The sequence below is a fragment of the Camelus bactrianus genome, chromosome 22 (assembly GCF_048773025.1).
Source record: "Camelus bactrianus isolate YW-2024 breed Bactrian camel chromosome 22, ASM4877302v1, whole genome shotgun sequence".
Taxonomy (NCBI): Eukaryota; Metazoa; Chordata; class Mammalia; order Artiodactyla; family Camelidae; genus Camelus; species Camelus bactrianus.
The window spans coordinates 24,110,921-24,128,357 of NC_133560.1; the positions used below are offsets into that span (position 1 = coordinate 24,110,921).

A 17,437-nucleotide genomic window follows, 5' to 3' on the forward strand; every position below is an offset into this window, starting at 1 on the left:
CGCCGCCGCCGCCGCGCGTCTACTCCATGCCGCCGCCGCTCGGCCGGTCAACCTCGCCCGCCGCCGCCGCCGCCGCCGCCGCCGCCGCCGCGCTGTGAAAGTGAAAGTTTAGACAAAGTTTGGAAGCGGCGCACTCCGGGGAGAGGGAGCGGGCGGGCGGCGCGGGCGGGAGGAGGGGCGCGGGGAGGGGCGGGCAGGGCGGGGGAGCGACGGCCGGCGCGCACTCACTCACACACACAGCACACACGCAGACACGCGCGCGGGGGCGCACACCGACACGGCCACCCCGACACGTGCTGGCCTGCGTTCCAATGCAGACACACGCTGACACGCAGTGGGGCTCGGACCCCGCCACACATGTCACGTACAGAACACATTGCCACACGCTCCACGTTCCAACAAAGCACACGCAGACACCTACGCACACACAGTATAGACACGCAACCCCCACACATGCACTCACACACGCACACACACACACACCAAGACTAGGAAAGCAACTGACAACCCACACATACTGATATGCAAATGGGCCCACCATCACATGCTGATACCGCACACGTGCATTTCAACAACAAACCATGTTTAGACTCCCAAATACAGGACACACACTGATACACACCAAGATGCTCACATCAGTGCATGCTGGCATGTACAGATTCATGCTGACACACTGACACTGGCATGATCACACAACCACATCATGACTTACCTCAGATACACAACTCCTTTACAAAGACACCCAAATGCACACACAACACACACACACACAAAACTGCACCAAAACATCTTGGCAGTTGTGGAAATGCATTAACACATTGTCACACAAACACACCATCAGACACCTGGACATACATGCCAAACACAGCGAAAGCACTGGTCTGGGTACAAAGTGACACTGGCAGTCACATCAACAAACAGGCACACACACCACACACTTGATGCCCAGATGTACAGAGGTGTCACACAGATACACCCAGGCCCTTCCCATGCACCCCTCACACCACATACATAAGTATTTGGCCCTGATCATGGACTTACATAAATCTAGCAGAGGCCACACAGTCCAACCATCAGGGACAAAAATGGGCATTGAGGCCTCAGGTACACATCCGCACATCCCCGGGTGAGGCTCCATCCCCTCTTGAAGGCCCCTGATCCCCCATTTCCAGAGCAGAGAAGAATGGGAGGAAAGGTTGGTGTTGGGGACCCTGGCATGAGGGCAGGGGGAGCCTTTGAGTGAACCTTGGGGTGGACAGGGAAGTGCTTGCAGCCCCCAGGCAGCTCCTGCTGAGACAAAGCTCCCTCCTGCTGCCAGGTGCAGCCAGCACCTTCTCACCCTCCCAGGCCAATAAGCTGTGGCAATTCTCAGCTATGCATTGTCTGTTAGAAGGATGTCGATGCCCAGGTGTCTGTGTGTGTGTGTGTGTGTGTGTGTGTGTGAGTGTGAGAGAGAGAGAGAGAGAGAGAGAGGGAGAGAGAGAGAAAATGTGCCTGAGGGTGTGTTCTTCTGGTCACATTGCATCATTGAGGCAGGGTGGCCAGAGTTGTGTTCTTGGGTGTCTGGGTGGGTCTGGGTGTCCTCTGGGGGAAGGAGATGCAGGTCAGTGTATGTCCGGGAGTCTCCCTGAATGGACCAGTGTTGTGTAGCAGTGATGCGGGTCTGGCTGTGTGCCTGGGAGTGTCTGTGAGTCAGAGGGTGAGCAACTGCCAGGTCCTGTGCCTAGTGTTGGGGACAGAGTAGGGAACAAGACAAAAGACCCTGTCCCCCTTGGGGTGGGGGTCTGACATTCTAGTGGGAGTCAGGTGCAGAGGTCACTTGGCAGAGTCTGGTTTTTGATGGGAAGTCCTGGAGGTGAGGGTGCCTGGGTGAATGTGTGGGTTTCAAGCTGACCACAATGTGTGCATCATTTCTGAGGCTCCTTCTGTCAGAAAGCATCAGGGTATGTGACCAGCTTGTGTACGTTTGGCAGAGATGTGGGTCGCTGTCTGTGTCCCAGAGTGTGTGTGACCAAGTGGGTGAGTATGCCAGGGGCTCTGTCTGTAATCAGGGTCTCTGTGGCAGAAAGTGTTAATAGGTGTCACTAGGAATGTGTTTTTTTCTGTGGGGTCCCCGTGGGTCTGCAGCAGCGAGGAGGACCTGGATGTACCCAAGTGTGTGTACACAGGTGCCTGTATGTGTCAGGGACGGGGGAGGGGGCTCTGTGTCTTTTCAGAGATGTGGGTCTGCGTGCATCAGGCTGTGTTGGTGTGTGTGACCAGGTGTGTGTGCGTGTGTCAGGGAGGGAGGGTCTCTGTGCGCCTGAGGATGTATCTGTCATTGCTTAAGTACTTGGGGGCGCTCTGTCCTTGGGATCCCAAAGATCTGACCCGACCTCCCCCCTTGCACCACAGCCGCTGCCGATGCAAGGCCGTGGCAGAGGGAATCGATACGTCCTTAAAAATTCAAGGGCTTCTCGTAAACAGAAACTTTTAACACCGTTTAAAGTTTCAGGGCCGCCGCTGCTGCCTCCACGCTGCCGCCACCGCTGCAGGAGGAGGGCGTGAGGGAGGGAGGGGCGCGGGAGAGGGATTGAGGGGGTGCCGAGGGGAAGGGGCGGGGCTATGTGGGGGACCGAGGAGGGGATGCAGGAGGGGACTGGGGGCTGTGAAGGGCTGAAGGGAGGGGCAGGAAAGGGATTTGGGGGCTATGTTACCGGGTGGGAAGACGGAGGGGAGGGGAGCAGGAAGTTGGGGGGAAGGGATGGGTCTGGGGGCCTTTAAGGAGGCTCAAGAGAGGCTGGAATGTCTGGGAGTAGGAGCTGGGGATATGTGGGCCCAGGAGGGGGCCAAGGTGGGGCTTGGATGCCAAGGGAAGGAGCAGAGGATAGATCTGGGAGTTATGGAGCCTGGGTGAAGGGGACACTGGAGCAGTGTGGGCCTGTGGAGGACTGGAAGGGCAGCAGTGGGAAAGGTTTGGGGAGGGGGAAGAAATGGTGGAAAGCTTTGGTGTGTCTGGGATCTTCAGTGTAGCTGGGGGCTTGGGGAGATCTCAAGAGCTAGGGCCCTCCTTGCCCCTCTGCAAATGGCCATGAAGGGGCACACCCCTCAGAAGCAGGGCCAGCTTTGGCCAGTCCTCTCCCCACCTGCCCGCCTGGCCTCCCAGCCCTGTCCACCAGCCACCAGATATACCTGGTCTGCCCACTCCCTCACCCTCCTCCTAGTCTTGCATCTGGCCCCACACCTGGCCTCTGCTAGAACCAGCATCCTGTACCCATTTCACACACACATCCCATTCATACACACACACACACATCCATACATACACACAACACCCAGCCTTGCATTCACACAACACCCTCCCTGTGTGCACAGGCACACACTCTGCTCTCTTCCTTATACACTCACACAAGACCTCCATCCATATTCCCACAAACAAAACACTTGTCCCTATGTTCATGTACATATCCACACTCAGAATTCTCTCCACAAGCTCAGACCACCCTCATACCCACAACAGCCCCCATGTGCACATGCATGCGCACATACACACACATCCACACATCCACTCTGCTCCCCCCTCCACAGCTGCCAGCTGGGAGGAGTTTTACAGAGAGGCTGAGGGGCTGCTCAGGAGGACACCCATGCCCCTCCATCCCCCATCCTCCCCTCCAGAGCCCAGGTCTTAGGACACACCTGCTCTTAGAGAAATCACAGGGGAGGAGGGTGCTGCCAGGGGGCTGGGCACAGCTGGGATGCCACAGCTGGAATCCCCCACATTCCTCCCTGCTGGGGCTGCCCACCTGGCTGCGGCTGGCAGCAGGTGTGTTCTTACAATGCAGGTGTGTTGGGGGAGGAGGAGGAGGGAGGAGTGGGCACCAGGCCCATGGTACTACCTGGCCAGGAAGCTGGGGGCGGGGGTGGTGGTGCTGAAACATCTGGGCTCTGGCAGCCCTGTCCTGGGCCACTGAAGGTATTGCCACCAGGCATTGCTGGGCTTCAGGGCAGCTGGGCAGTCTTCTTGGGTGGGAGAGGAGGATGAACTTCTGGCACACAGGGTAAGGAAAGAGGCAAGCTGTGGGTGCTGCCCGGGCTGGGGAAGGTTGCTTTAGGCCCTCTTGGCAGGACTGGGGATCCCCACTCCCCAAGAGGGCCTTATGCCTCTCCTGCCCAGCCTGGAGGACACGACTTGTGCCCAGGCCTGGGATCCCAGCCTTGTGCTCCCTGCACCCCCGCCCTGGATGAGGAACCCCTAGTGATGACTGAGGAGTTACAGATTCCCAAGGCACACCTGGCTGGGCACCTGTGTCCACATCGCACACAAATCAGACCTCTATAGGCACAGGCACACAGAGTCACAAAGACACACACAGGCTTACTCAGACACACAAAGATACAGACCCTCCTCCTCCTCTGGGGGCTCATATACAATGCCATTATCACACACAGACCGGGATCACCCAGGGATGCTGTCATACATCCTTAGTACACAGCCACACAAACACACACACACAGCCACACAGAGAATCCCACACAGACCTCACCAGAGCCACCCAGAGTGACACCAATAACAGTCACACATGAAGACCCTCACCATCACATAGACCCGCATAGAGACTCAGATATACACTGACTCACAAGACACACCCAGACACATTTACACGGACTCCCAAAATTACACACTGAGCCCAGTTACATAGATACACACAAGACCACACAAAGTCACATAAGTACACAAAACCTCACAGACCCTCTGGGTCATGTACGCAGATGCTCTCAAATTATCCAGATGTGGCACACACAAAGATATATACATCTCCCTCACACACAGACACACAAGGACACACAGACACAAGATCGATCATCTATGGTCACAAATGATCACACACATTTTGTCACACTGACACCCAGAGATAGACACAAGCATCCCCAAATCATAAGTGGAGACGCTCAGGCCAGCCTGTAGCTGCACACAAGGTCCCACAGACACACTCACACGTGCCCCGGCAGCACAGCTGGGCTGGGGCCGAGGACAGGCAGGCGGCAGGGCTTCCTGTGGCCAGCGCTCATCTGAAGCAAGGGAAGGAGCCGGGGGAAACGTTTCATTTGCAGCCGGCTGGAGACCCGCCCCACCCGCCCTGGAAACCTGGCCCTGGCTCTTGAATGGGGCCTCTGTATGCCGCTGCCGCCCAGCCGACCAGGGTGTGGGTATCAGGGGGGTGAGGCTGGCCGCACCAAGTCCCTGGCTGAGCTTCGGGGGCCACCCAGCCAATGCCAGGGCCCAGGCTGGAGTCCCCCAGCCTCCTCACAGCATCTGGAGGCCACTCCCCAAACCCAGCCTGCCCGCATGGGAAGACAGAGGGGCTAGGCAGTGTCCCTGCTGGCCCTAGATCTCCAAGTGCCCCCTCTCTCAGGCCCACGTGTGTCCCAGGCTGGGCAGCTGCCAGTCCCATGCCACTAGGCCTCTCGCTCTGGCACAAAGGTATGATACCACCGCTGCATGTGATGGCATAGCTGAAGATGTGACAATGCGGCTGTGTGTGACACTGTAGCTGGGCTCCCTGTGCAGCCTAGGGGTGGGGGGGTGGGGCAGTCACAGCCCCTTGGGGGGGTCATCAGTATGTCATCACATACTGTCACACACATAGTATCACTGTCACACCTTCAATAAGTCACACAGCCACACACAGCCACACTCTCATCTTCAGTCCCACTGTCACACACAACCACACTGTCACACATGCTGTCACACACAGCCACACTGTCACACCTTCAACCAGTAACGTTGTCTGTCACACCCTCAGCCACACTGTCGCACACAGAAATACCATCACACCCTCAACGATTCTGGTCACACGTGCCTCTGGTCACACTGTCTCACACATCCTCACACTCCCCCAACACACCGACCCTCACACCGTGTCAGCATCACACTGACCAGCAGAGGCACACTCACATAATCCATCCGGGTGTCCCCCGCAGCTGTGCTAGCCATGTGGCCACATGGAGTCACCACCCCACTGGGTCACAAGGAGGTAAAACAGATCTGATCACTTCATCCCCAGGGTGTGGCACATAGATGCCCCTTGATCACTGTTTGAACCAAACCCTTTGTTCCAGCAACACAATAACACACCCTGATTGTCATGGTGTCACAGAGCAGGTAGCCAGCAGATACGGGCCACTGCAGAACTGCTCAGAGACATTCTGATGACATGTGCCCAGGGCCTCATTGTTGCCAGTGACAGGCACACATCTCACACCGCCATACAGTGCCCAGAGTCCCCGGACAGCGCTACAAAGAAACGGTGGGCGACAGCCACACCGCAGTTACAAGGACATCCTCCTTGTATGAGTCACACAACAGTCACTCTCCCCAGTGCCTGTCACAACATTGAGACAGCCCCTTAGCCATCCCAACAAGCAGCCAGGCACGCAGACACGACCCCCACAATAGTCACCAGGAATCCCTCCAGCCCCCCAAGCATGGAGACAGGGAGAGCCCACACAGCTACCCCCTTCCCCACTGCAGTTGTGCCTGGAGAGCAGGGGGCTAATGGACATGCAGCTATAGGCAGTGGGTGCCAGCCCCTCCGCCTCATGAATATTCATCAGCTGGGGCTCTTCTGAACCTGTAGGGAGTCAGAGGTCCCAGGCAGCTGCGCACCCCCTTCTGTGCCAGGAGGCCCTCAGGTGAGGGGGGACTCAGCCGAGCCCTGGCAGTCCTTGGAACCCACATCCAGTTACACACATCAGCACACGTGAGTTTGTGAACATGGACCCCCAGACACACAAACAACCATCACACAAACTCACAACCACACCCAACAACAGGGCCATCCTCCATCACACACGCACGTGCACACACACCAGGCATGCAAACACAAGCACACACACTATCACATGAACTCACAACCAAACACACAATCACACTCAAACCACAGACACCCAACACACACACACACACACACACACACACACCAGGCATGCAAACACAAGGGCACACAGTCACAAGACTGCGTATCACACAGATACACCATTACACCCCAACTACACAGATTCAGTATCACTCACAGGCATGAAAATATACGCACGCGCACACACACATGATCTCACTCTGCCCACCCCTGACGTTTTATAGAAGGGGAAACTGAGGCACTGAGCGGCTGAAGGCCCCTTGAAGGAGGATGGCCTCTCCTGACTCCAGGGAGAGGATGCCGCCGGGCGCCCCCTGCTGGCCGACCCTTTCAAGAGCGCGCGGGGCGGGCACGCGCCTGACGTAACCATGGCATCCTCTTGGCACGAGCGGCCAGCGCGCGGGGAGGGCGGGGCGGGCGCGTTGCCATGGCGCCGGCGGGCCGCGTGAATGGGGCATTGTTCGTAGCGGCGCCCGGGCCGGGCTGTCCCGGACCCACCCGGACCCACTCGAGCCGGCAGAGACTGGGAGACAGGATGGGGAGATACAGACACAGGGAGAGACAAGAGATGGAGAGAGACAGCGCTGTAGATGGGGAAAGGCACTGAGAAGCTAAGAGAGAGACAGAGATGGGGAAAGACAGAGATGGACCCGCGAGATGGAGACAAGTGCACAAATGAGGAAGGACAGGCTGAGGGAAAGGACCAAAGAGAGGCAGAGCCGGGGATCGAGTTGGAAGATGAAGAGCTGGGTGGGAGGCAAGGGCAGGAGCAGTCAGCCAACACCGACGGAGTCCACTGTGCCTGGCGCTGTGCCTGGCAACAGGAAGAGGCAGAAGACCAGGACCTCCAGACAAAGTCAGAAATGCTGAGAAGTGGAAAAAGACACTGCCATAGAGAGACCCAGCGAGAAGGAGGGTCAGAGATACCTAGGAAAGGAATGAAGAAAATGCTCTGAGAGCCTCTGGTGCCAGACACCTCGGTCCTTTCTCCTCTCCCCTTTGGACAACATACCTTCCCTGGTTATACCCTCCCAGAAGGTACACCTCTGTCCTACACATCTTCACACACCAACTGACAAGGCATCATTGACACAGGGACCCAGTCTTAGGGGACACCACTCCAGACACTCCGACACTCTCATGGACACAGTAACACCCACAGATATACCCACTGATGCCCAGTGACATAGCCATATGACAGGGACTCCTACCCCACACCAGACTGACTCTTACAGTTATGGATAAGACCATATAGAAGCACCGTGACACAGGGACCCTGCCAGACATGTATTCCCAGTAACATGCGGCCATACACCACCACACAGGCTCACACTCCATGGGAACACTATCATATGTGGCCACCCCAGACACACGGTGCACCCTCACACATGCACAGATGTTTCCCTACACTCACTGACACCTTCACAGACACATAAGTGCCTTCTGCCCAATCTGACCCTCTGACTGAGCATCTTGTCCCCTGGTCCAGATTGGTGTCTTTGGGGATGCTGGATCCAGTTCTCCATCACTAGCTAAGATTGGGAGGGGTGGGGAAGGAGGTGAAGCCCTGTTCCTCTCCCGCTCAAAGGGCTGGGTCAATCCAGGCCAGGGTGGTCCCCTAACTTCTCCGTGTCTAGGTCAGCTTGGCCCAAATCTGGACCAAGGGTGTCCCCTGGTGGCCATGTGTGGTCTCTGCACCCATCAGGTTGGAGTGTGGAGGGAGATGGTGGGCAGCCGAGGGGCCTGGCCTGAATAGAAAGGCAGAGAAAACAAGCCAAACTCAACACACAGAGCCCAGAGACCAGAAGCAAGAACCAAGACCCAGAATTCAGAGCCTGGAATCCGAATCCCAGAATCCAAAACCAGATCTCTGAATCCAGGATCCAAATCTAGATTCCCGGTTTCCAAGATCCAAGAACTCAGGACCCAGAATTTAAAATCCAGGTCCAAATGCCCACCGTCCAGAATCCAAAGAGCTTGATCCTATCCTCCAGAATCTAGAATCAAGGATCCAGAATCCAAACCCAAGAACCCAGAGCCCTGCCTTCCCCTATCCCCCACATTACAGCCTGGGCAGCAGGGGTTGGCTAGGGCAGGGAGGTGAAGGGGCAGGAGAGGAGCCCTGCAGTGACCACACAGAGCCTCTCCCAACTGCAGCACCATACGTCTGCCGACATATACACACTCACTCACACGCTTCAATGAGATGTTCCACACAGACCCATACGCCCAAATATACAGCCTGTGACCATCAGATGTACAGCACTACACATCCTCAGATACATATGCACGATCACACACACAGACCATCACCCAAAGACACTCGAAACTACCATAGGCTCCTCTCCCAGCATAGGGACACGTGCTCCTCTGGGTACCCACATGATCTCGAGCTGCCCCCCACCTCTGGCCTTCCCACCAAGCTCAGATACACAACCACGACACCCAGAGACACACAAACACACAAAAACCCAGGACTCCCAGCCCTGCACGCAGATAAGCTCACAGAACTGTGGAGGCTGGCATGCACGCGCGCGCACACGGACTCCCCCAAGCACAGAGAAGCCCCGTGCCTTGGCAGCCATGCAGCCCCTGGGAACCGGACCCCCGGGACGGGGCTCACCGCGCACCCCCGTGCCCACCCAGCCCTCCCCCGCCTGGCCGGCTGGCGGGCTTTAATACAGATGCCAAACTCATAATTGTAACTGAGGGTGACAGGGTCACCTTGAGCCCCAGATGCTCGCGCGGTGACAGATGGCGTTGGCAAACCTGATTATCGGCCCCTGTGCCAGCGCCTGTGGCACCTGCATCCCCGCCCCTCCCCCGCTCCCCCAGCACTCATTACCCACCCATTACTGGGCCTGGGGGGTGGGGGTGGAGGCCGGCTGGCATTGCCCGGGAGGGGGCAGAGACTCCTGGGGCCCCCCTGGCACCAAGGTTCCCAGCTGGCTCCCCGGCTGGCAGGAGGTGGGCACAGCTGAAGGGGGGGGGAAGCAGGCGCCTCATGCCTGCCAGAGAGAGGGGTGGCCGCGGTGCCAGGGCTGAGATGCCCACTCGGACACTGCTTGAGGTTGGCACAGAACCCTGGAGGCAGGAGGGAGAGTACCCCCCAACCCGCCTCCATGGGTCCCTTGTGGCCCTCCCCTACCTAGGGCCCTTGAAGCAGGGCCTTGGGAGCTGCCTGCCTGGCCTGTTCCCATCCCTCTGTGCAGGCCTGTGGGGTCAGAGGTCATGGGCTCCCACGCCCCGCTAGCCCATCTGTTTCCTCGGGTCCCCTCCTCCTGTTCCCCTCACCTGGGGCCTTCCTTCCTGAGGCAGGAAGAGGACTAAGGGGGGCCTGGCCAGCCCCCGCCCCGCGCTCCGGGGGGCATTTGGAGGCAACCCTGACAGCGCCACATGTCCCTGCGTCTGTGCCAGACGGGCCCATCTGCTCGGGCCCTGGTTCCAGCCGCCCAAAGCCTGGCTGCCCTCATCCACTGCAGACCTTCACCCAGCTGAGGAAGGAGTACCCCAGTGTCCATGCTCCAGCACAGGGCCACCCATTCCCAGGAAACCCCAACTGGAGAAACACACACACACACACACACACACACACACACACACACACACACACACAAAACTAGACTCAGCCAAACTTTATGGTTCCTGTAGATGCCACACTGGGCTTGGGGCTGTGTGGAGACTCAGGGGGTAGGTGGAACTGGAGGGGATGCTGGGAGCATGTGGGTCCTGCCTCTGACTTGGGGAGCCTAGGTTTCCCCCAGCACCTCTTGGTTTCTTTCCCCCGCCTTGGTTTCTTGGGATCCCTAGGACAGGGTCATCCCTGCATCTCCTAGTCTGGGTGGGGCCATCTCCCCTCCCTGCAGCTGGGAGTGTGTCTTTGATTTATTCTGTGTGAGGAGGTCCAGATTGGTGGTTCAAAGCAGGAACCACCAGGCCTTGGGTTCGAATGCCAGCTCTGCCATGCACCTCTGTGTGACTCTGAGTGAGTGGCTTTGCCTCTTGGGGGCCTGTTTCCTTTTCTGCAAAATGGGATGACACTAACCCCTGTCATAGGGCTGCTCTGAGGATGACTCGAGTTAGTACAGGCAAACACTTAGAGCAGGGCCTGGCCTGGCAAACAGTGAGTGTTCAATAAACATGTGCTATGACTATGTGTGGTCCACCCCCACAGCTGGGGCTGTGCCTGGGGCTCCCAGGAGCAGAGTGAGGACTCTGGAGCCCTGTCTGGCTATCCCTGCATCCCTGGTCTCTTGACCCAGTGTGCAGGTGGGTTTCTCAGCCTGTCATAGCAGTTTACAGTCTCCAAGGTGCATGCATCTGTGTGTCCATCCGTGATGCTCAGCTCATGCCTTAGGGCTGCACTGACATCCGTTGACAAGGACAGTGAACGTCTTCACCCGCTGACAGGAAGCTGGGCTACCTCCCCAACACCAAAGGACCATGGGTACCCAGTACTTTCAGGCTGGCACACAGCTGTTGCAGAGGATGAGCAGGAAAGGGTCCAAGCCCGGGATATAGAAGGAACCCCAGCCGGGAGAGCATCTGGGGCCAAAGCAGGGAGACGGGTCATGGGCGGTGAAGCCTGGGGCCAGAGACTCTATCCTACCTTGAGAGGCATGGATGGCTGAGTTCAAACCCTGACTCTGTCATCTGTTGTCTGTGTGTCTTGGGGAAACTTACTCAACTTCTCTGGGCCTCAGCTGCCTCACCTGTAAAATCACCAAAGTTCCACCAGGAAAAAAAAGAAAACCACTCTAGGCCTTTCAACACAGAGAGAATTAACACACAGCAAAGCTGCTTTTCACAAGTAGGAGACAAGGATGAGGTGGCCTGAGGATTGGCATTTGCAGGAAACTGCTGCCACCTCTAGGGATAAGGGACAGCAGGAAGGGTGGACCTTCCTGGGGGGATTAAACAGAAATACAGGACCCCTGGGGGGATTAAACAGAAAACCCTCAGCCCATTGAGTGGCACACAGTTGGCACTCAATAAATGCTAGTTCTTCGTATGATCCCCTCCAGCTAAGTGGATCTATCAACTTGCTCCCAGATCGTGGTGCTTCTCTGTTTAAACCCTATACCCCCACCCCATCCACTATGCCCATCTCCCCACTCTTCCTTCTCTCACTGCCCCAGCCCCCCTGGCCTCCTCCCTGCTTCTTCAGTGCATCAAACTTGTGCCTGCCTCTGGGCCATGGCCCCTGCTGTGCCCTCCACCTGGACCACTCTTCCATCCACCCTTCCCAAAGCTCATTCCAACTCAACCTTCCTTCCTCAGAGGCCCCCAGAGACAAACTTCACCCTCCTGGTGGTCTCTCACCTAGCACCCTCATCTCTTTCTCCAGAGGCTCATAGCAATTTACATGTCTCTTTGAGGGACTGGTAACATGCCTCTTTCCCAGCATATACGCTACCTGAAGACGGGGACTTTCTCTATCTTGTTCTCAGCTACAGCCCCAGGAGACCCAAAACATAACAAAAACTAATACTTGCCAAACCCTAATACCCGGTGGGGCCCATGCTACTCACCTTAGATGAACTCACTCCTCCCCACGATGCTGCAAGGCTGGAACCATTATTATCCCCTTTAACAGATGAGCAAACTGAGGCTCAGAGAAGTCCCTTGCTTGCCTAAGGCCACACAGATGCTACAGGGACTGCTAGCCCTCAGAGCATCTTTGTGCCCCTTCCTGGTGACAGTGGCAGCTCTGGGAGATGGTACACAGCTGGACCCTAGGCCAGGGTCCCCTCTAATGGGTGCAGTGTGCACAGCCATATGGGGCAATGGAGGTGACTGTGCCATCACCACTGAGTTGCCTGGATTCAGCAAAGCTTTGCTAAATGAATAACAATCCAAGGGGTCTTGGGAACTGACACCTTGCTCCGTAGGATCCCAAACACTTTGCACAAGTTCTCGACTATTATTAACTGCCTTCTGCAAAGGTGGGAATTGAGGCATAGATCAGGAAAGCCACTTGCCCTGGGTCACATAGAAATCAACAGCTAAGGCAGAATTTGAACTGAGGTTCACCAAGCTCCAAATGCTGGGCCATAAACACATGGTCTAAATTAACAAAACCTTTTATAGAGCACCTATGAGAGTGAACCCCTCGCCTTTCTCTTCCAGTTTGCCCAACAGCCCTCAGGAATCAAGGACTACTATTCATTCATTCATTCATTCATTCATTCAACAAACACTTACCAAGTGCCCGCTGTGTGCCTGGCTCTGCTCTAGAGGGAGGATGTGGATACAGAAATGAATAAAGGGTAAAAGTCCTTGCCCTGGTAGAGCAAATATTCCAATAAGGGAGACAGATGATAAATGTCATCACAAATTCAATTGCATTTGTTAGGTGAGGATGTGAAGGACAGGGAGAAATAAAGCAGAAAAGGGGGAACATTTTGGAACAACTTCTGAATCAAAACCTGGAGGTGAGAGAAAGAGCCATAGAACGTTGGGGGTGGGGTGTGCTAGAGGCAAAGAGAACAGCCAGTGCAAAGGCCCTGAGGTAGATATAACATTGGTATGTCAGGGGAAAAGCAAGGCAGTTGGTGTGGCAGGAGCAAAGCAGATAAGGGGGAGAGTGAGGGGAGGTAAGGGCAGGAGGTGACAGGCAGTTCTGCAGGGCCTTGTTGGCCATGGGAAGGACATGGACATTTGCACTAAATGAACTGGGAGCAAGGGAGGGTCAAAGGGGGCATGTGATCAGACTCAGGTGTTCACAGATGCCCTCTGGCCACTAGATGGAAAAACAGACTTGGCGGAAAGGGTGGCAACAGCAGAAGCTGGGAGACCAGGATAGAGACAGTTGCATAGGCCCAGGTAGGAGAGGCTTATGCCCTATTTTACAAGGCAGGAAACTGAAGATCAGAAACATTTAGGTGAAGGAAGCAGGGCTGACCCCAAATCTGTCTGCTGCCACAGCCGGTGCTCTGTCAGCGCTGAGACCCAGCCCTCTCCTTACCCCATCCATACACTTACTTGAGTGAAGGGCACAGCCTGGCACAATTCCTGGGCCACTTCCCGTGGGCCCGGCAGCAGAGACACAGTGTCGGCCACACTGCAGCCTGCCTGTCCCCTGCTGACCAGTCTTCTGCAGGCCCAAGAAGGCCTTACAGCTGCCAAGGGCAGAGGATGGCACCAGGAAGGTTGGGGCCCCTTGATCCAGAGCTTGGGTCTGATTGGCAGCAGCCCAGGGCTGAGGTGGGGGACCCTGGGGTCCAGGCCTCGCTGAGCCTATGGGCAGCCAGGTCCCATTGAGTGGGCTCAGGAGGGTGGTCAGCACAGATGCTGCTGGCTGAGTAGCATCTGTCTGTCTGTTGGGCAGCGTAGGACTGGGCTAGGGTCCTGGGCAGCCGACCCTGCTGTCTGGCAAGTGGAGTCTGGGCCCTTCAGATGCACTTTTTTCCTAAGTTTTTTAAAAAAAATAATTTCTTTCTTTTGGGGTGTGGGGGGTGTGAGGAGGTTAGGCATTTATTTATTTGTTTGTTTATTATTTATTTATTTAAATGGAGGTACTGGGGATTGAACCCAGGACATGCTAAGCTTGCACTCTACCACTGAGCTATAGTCCTCCCAAATCCACTCTTAATGGCTTGTCCCCCACGTGAGCATCCTGGGAGGCACCTCTGCAAACCCACAATGGGGATGAGAGTAAACCCCCTACCTGCTGGGTTCTCAGCCCTCCTGCTACCCTGGCAGGGGGCCTGGGGGCCAGGCCTTCGAGTGTGCGGGCTGTAGAGACCCGGAAGGGCCGCTCTAGAGGCAAGGGCTCAGGCACACAGTGAGGAAGGCCCTGAGGGCTCCTTTCGCCCCCATTTATTCATTTAGCAAAAGCAGACTTTGCAGTTAGGCTTCTTCAGCTTCCATATAAGCACTGAAACTTCTTGGTTGTGCAGTGCCAAGTCTCTAAACTTCTCTGGGCCTCAGCTTCCTCGTCTGTAATATGGGGATAAGAACTTTGTAGGTTTGTTCTGAAAACCAGAGATGATTTATGTAAGGAGCTTCAAATAGAGGTTGGTACACAGTGGCATCATGAGTAAGCTATGATTAACACTATTGCTGTTTTTTTTTCTTTAGTACCCATTAGAGGCCAGGCATAATTATGAGCCCTGCGGATACAGGGGGACAACACAGAAAATGGGGCCTCGCTGCCACAGATTTTACATTGCAGTGCAGAAAATAAACAACACAAGATAAATAAGGTGATTTCAAAGTCTTAAGTGTTACAAAGATACCAAAATGGGATGTGCCTTAGAGGGGTCAGAGCGGGGGCTTCTGCCCCCAGGGTGGTCAGAGAAGGCCTCCCTATGGAGGTAACATTTTTGCAGAGATCCTAGGTGCAGTGGGAACAGCCTGGTGGGGAATGGTGGTTGGAGAGCTGGAAGCACAGAAAGGGCCGCGTCCCAAGCTTTGGGGCCCCAGAGGCGCCTGAGGGGTCCAGGCCTGGCCCTGATACCTCCTCGGCCCCCATCTCGCACCCAGGTGAGGAGCTGCGGGCCGACGTGCCTTGAGAAGCCACAGGGCTGGTCGTCCTCGCGGCCCAGAGCTGTGAATGCGATGGGGTGCGCTTGCCCTCTGGCGGCGACTCTCGGGACTCCACGGCGGCCGCGCCCAGGACACCTGTCTCCTGGACGCCCCACCTGGAGGTGCGCAGGTGCCTCCCACTCACCCCACTATAACCGAGCGGCCCCCAATCTACCCTTCCGCTGTTTTCTAGATCCAACTAATGGCAGCTTCGTCCTGCCAAGTGTTAAGGCTCCAAACTTCGGAGCATCTTTAACTCCCCTCTTTCTCTGACCCCACCCCCTCCCCAATTTGATATGACAGCAAATCCCATCCACTTCAGAATCTGCCCAGAATCTGCCCACTTCTCAGTCCTTCCTCGGTCCCCTACCTGAACATGGTCCCCATTATCTCCCACCTGAACCAATACAGCCCCTCTACCCTGGCACCCCTGCTCCCGCCTCCTCCCCCACCGAAGTCTGTTCCCCGCAACAGCGGCCAGATGGCGCCTGTGAGCACCTAAATCACACGCCATTCCTCTGCTCAGAACCTTCCAGTGCTCCCACCTCACCCGGGTTAGTAGCCCAAGTCCTCACTGCAGTCCACCAGGCCTCAACCTGTCTGCTTCCATCAGCTCACCACCCTCGTCTCCCCGTTTTCTCACTTCCTCCAGCCACACGGACCTCTTCGCTATGTCCTAGACTCCCCAGTCATATTCCCATAATCCCACACAGTTGCACCGGGCTGCGACGCTCTTTTAAGTTTCAACGTGGAAAGATATCTAAGAAAAATGAAGTTTAAAAAAAAATGTCACAACAGGGTGCTGACCTTTTTGGGGAAGGGGGATAAGAATTTACAGGTACAATCTACCTGTATTTGCATACTGAAAAAAGAGGCACTGTTTTCCTGCTGGGGAGGGGCATGTAAATAGGCAGATGAGATGCGGGGGGTTCACTCTAGAGTTTAAAAATTCAATGCAAGTGAAAAAAAAAAAGAAAAAAGGCACACACAAAAGCAATCGCTACCTTTGTTTTGCCCTTTGCTTTTTAAGTGAAGTATTTCGGGCAGTCAAATAAGCATAGATAAAAATAGATAAAACATATAGTAGATATAGATAATAGACATAGTAACATAGATAATATAAATATATATAATAGATAAAAATATAACAAACACCCCTGTACTCATTACCCCAATTAAGAAATGAAAGATTACAAAAAAAAGATATAAAAGATTACAGATATGAGAGAAATTGGCTCCAGACATGTCCCTAGTCCCTGAATTTGCCAGTTATAATCCTATGCCTGTACTCACAGTTTTACTATATATGTGTGTCCATTTGGAAAGGATATATAAAATTGTTTTAAACAATGTACATGATTTCAGAACGTATATATCCTTTTAACTTTCATCTGTCCTCCCCTTCGTGTTCCTCCATTTTTACTACTGAAGAGTATTCCATGGCACATACGTACCCCAACATGTATTTCTCCATTGTCCAATTTTTTAACTGTCACCAACAATGCTGCAAGGGATGTGCTGGAATATGACTCTGGCACCTGGCTTTTTGCACTTACTCTATCTGGGAGTTTGCTCCTAATCAGTGGTTCACATTCCTGGTTGCCCATTAGAGTCACTTCTAAGTGAGGAATTGATGCCCAGACTCTGCTCCTAATCAGTTACTACACTGGAATCTCTGGGGATGGAGCCCAGGCACGAGTGTTTCAAGAAAGCATCTTAGTGCTGTTGTGAGCCCATAGCCCACAGACTGTATCGTTATACACAGCAGTAGGTCTCAAACTTGAGCCCACATAGGCATCACCTGGCAGGCTCTCGCACTGATCACTGTAGAGTATGTGATTCTGGGATGGAGCCTGAGAACCTGCATTTCTAACATGTTCCCAGGTGATGCTGCCGCTGGCCTGGGGACCAGACTTTGAGAACCATGACACAGTGCGCTCCCTTGTTCTTTTTTAACATCTGCATAGTTTTCCATCCTATGGGTATTCGGTAACTTCTTTAACAAGTCCTCT

At 55.0% G+C, this 17,437-nt stretch overlaps 1 protein-coding gene across 1 annotated transcript; it reads right to left on the bottom strand.

The window, feature by feature from the left end:
• Positions 1 to 11,078: 11,078 nt before the first annotated feature.
• On the bottom strand, positions 11,079 to 15,803 carry DAND5 (DAN domain BMP antagonist family member 5). Its single transcript, XM_074350003.1, is given in 4 exon segments — positions 11,079 to 11,536; positions 13,864 to 14,215; positions 15,380 to 15,541; positions 15,796 to 15,803. Coding segments are annotated over 4 exon segments (816 nt in total). The 3' UTR covers positions 11,079 to 11,242.
• Positions 15,804 to 17,437: the final 1,634 nt, after the last annotated feature.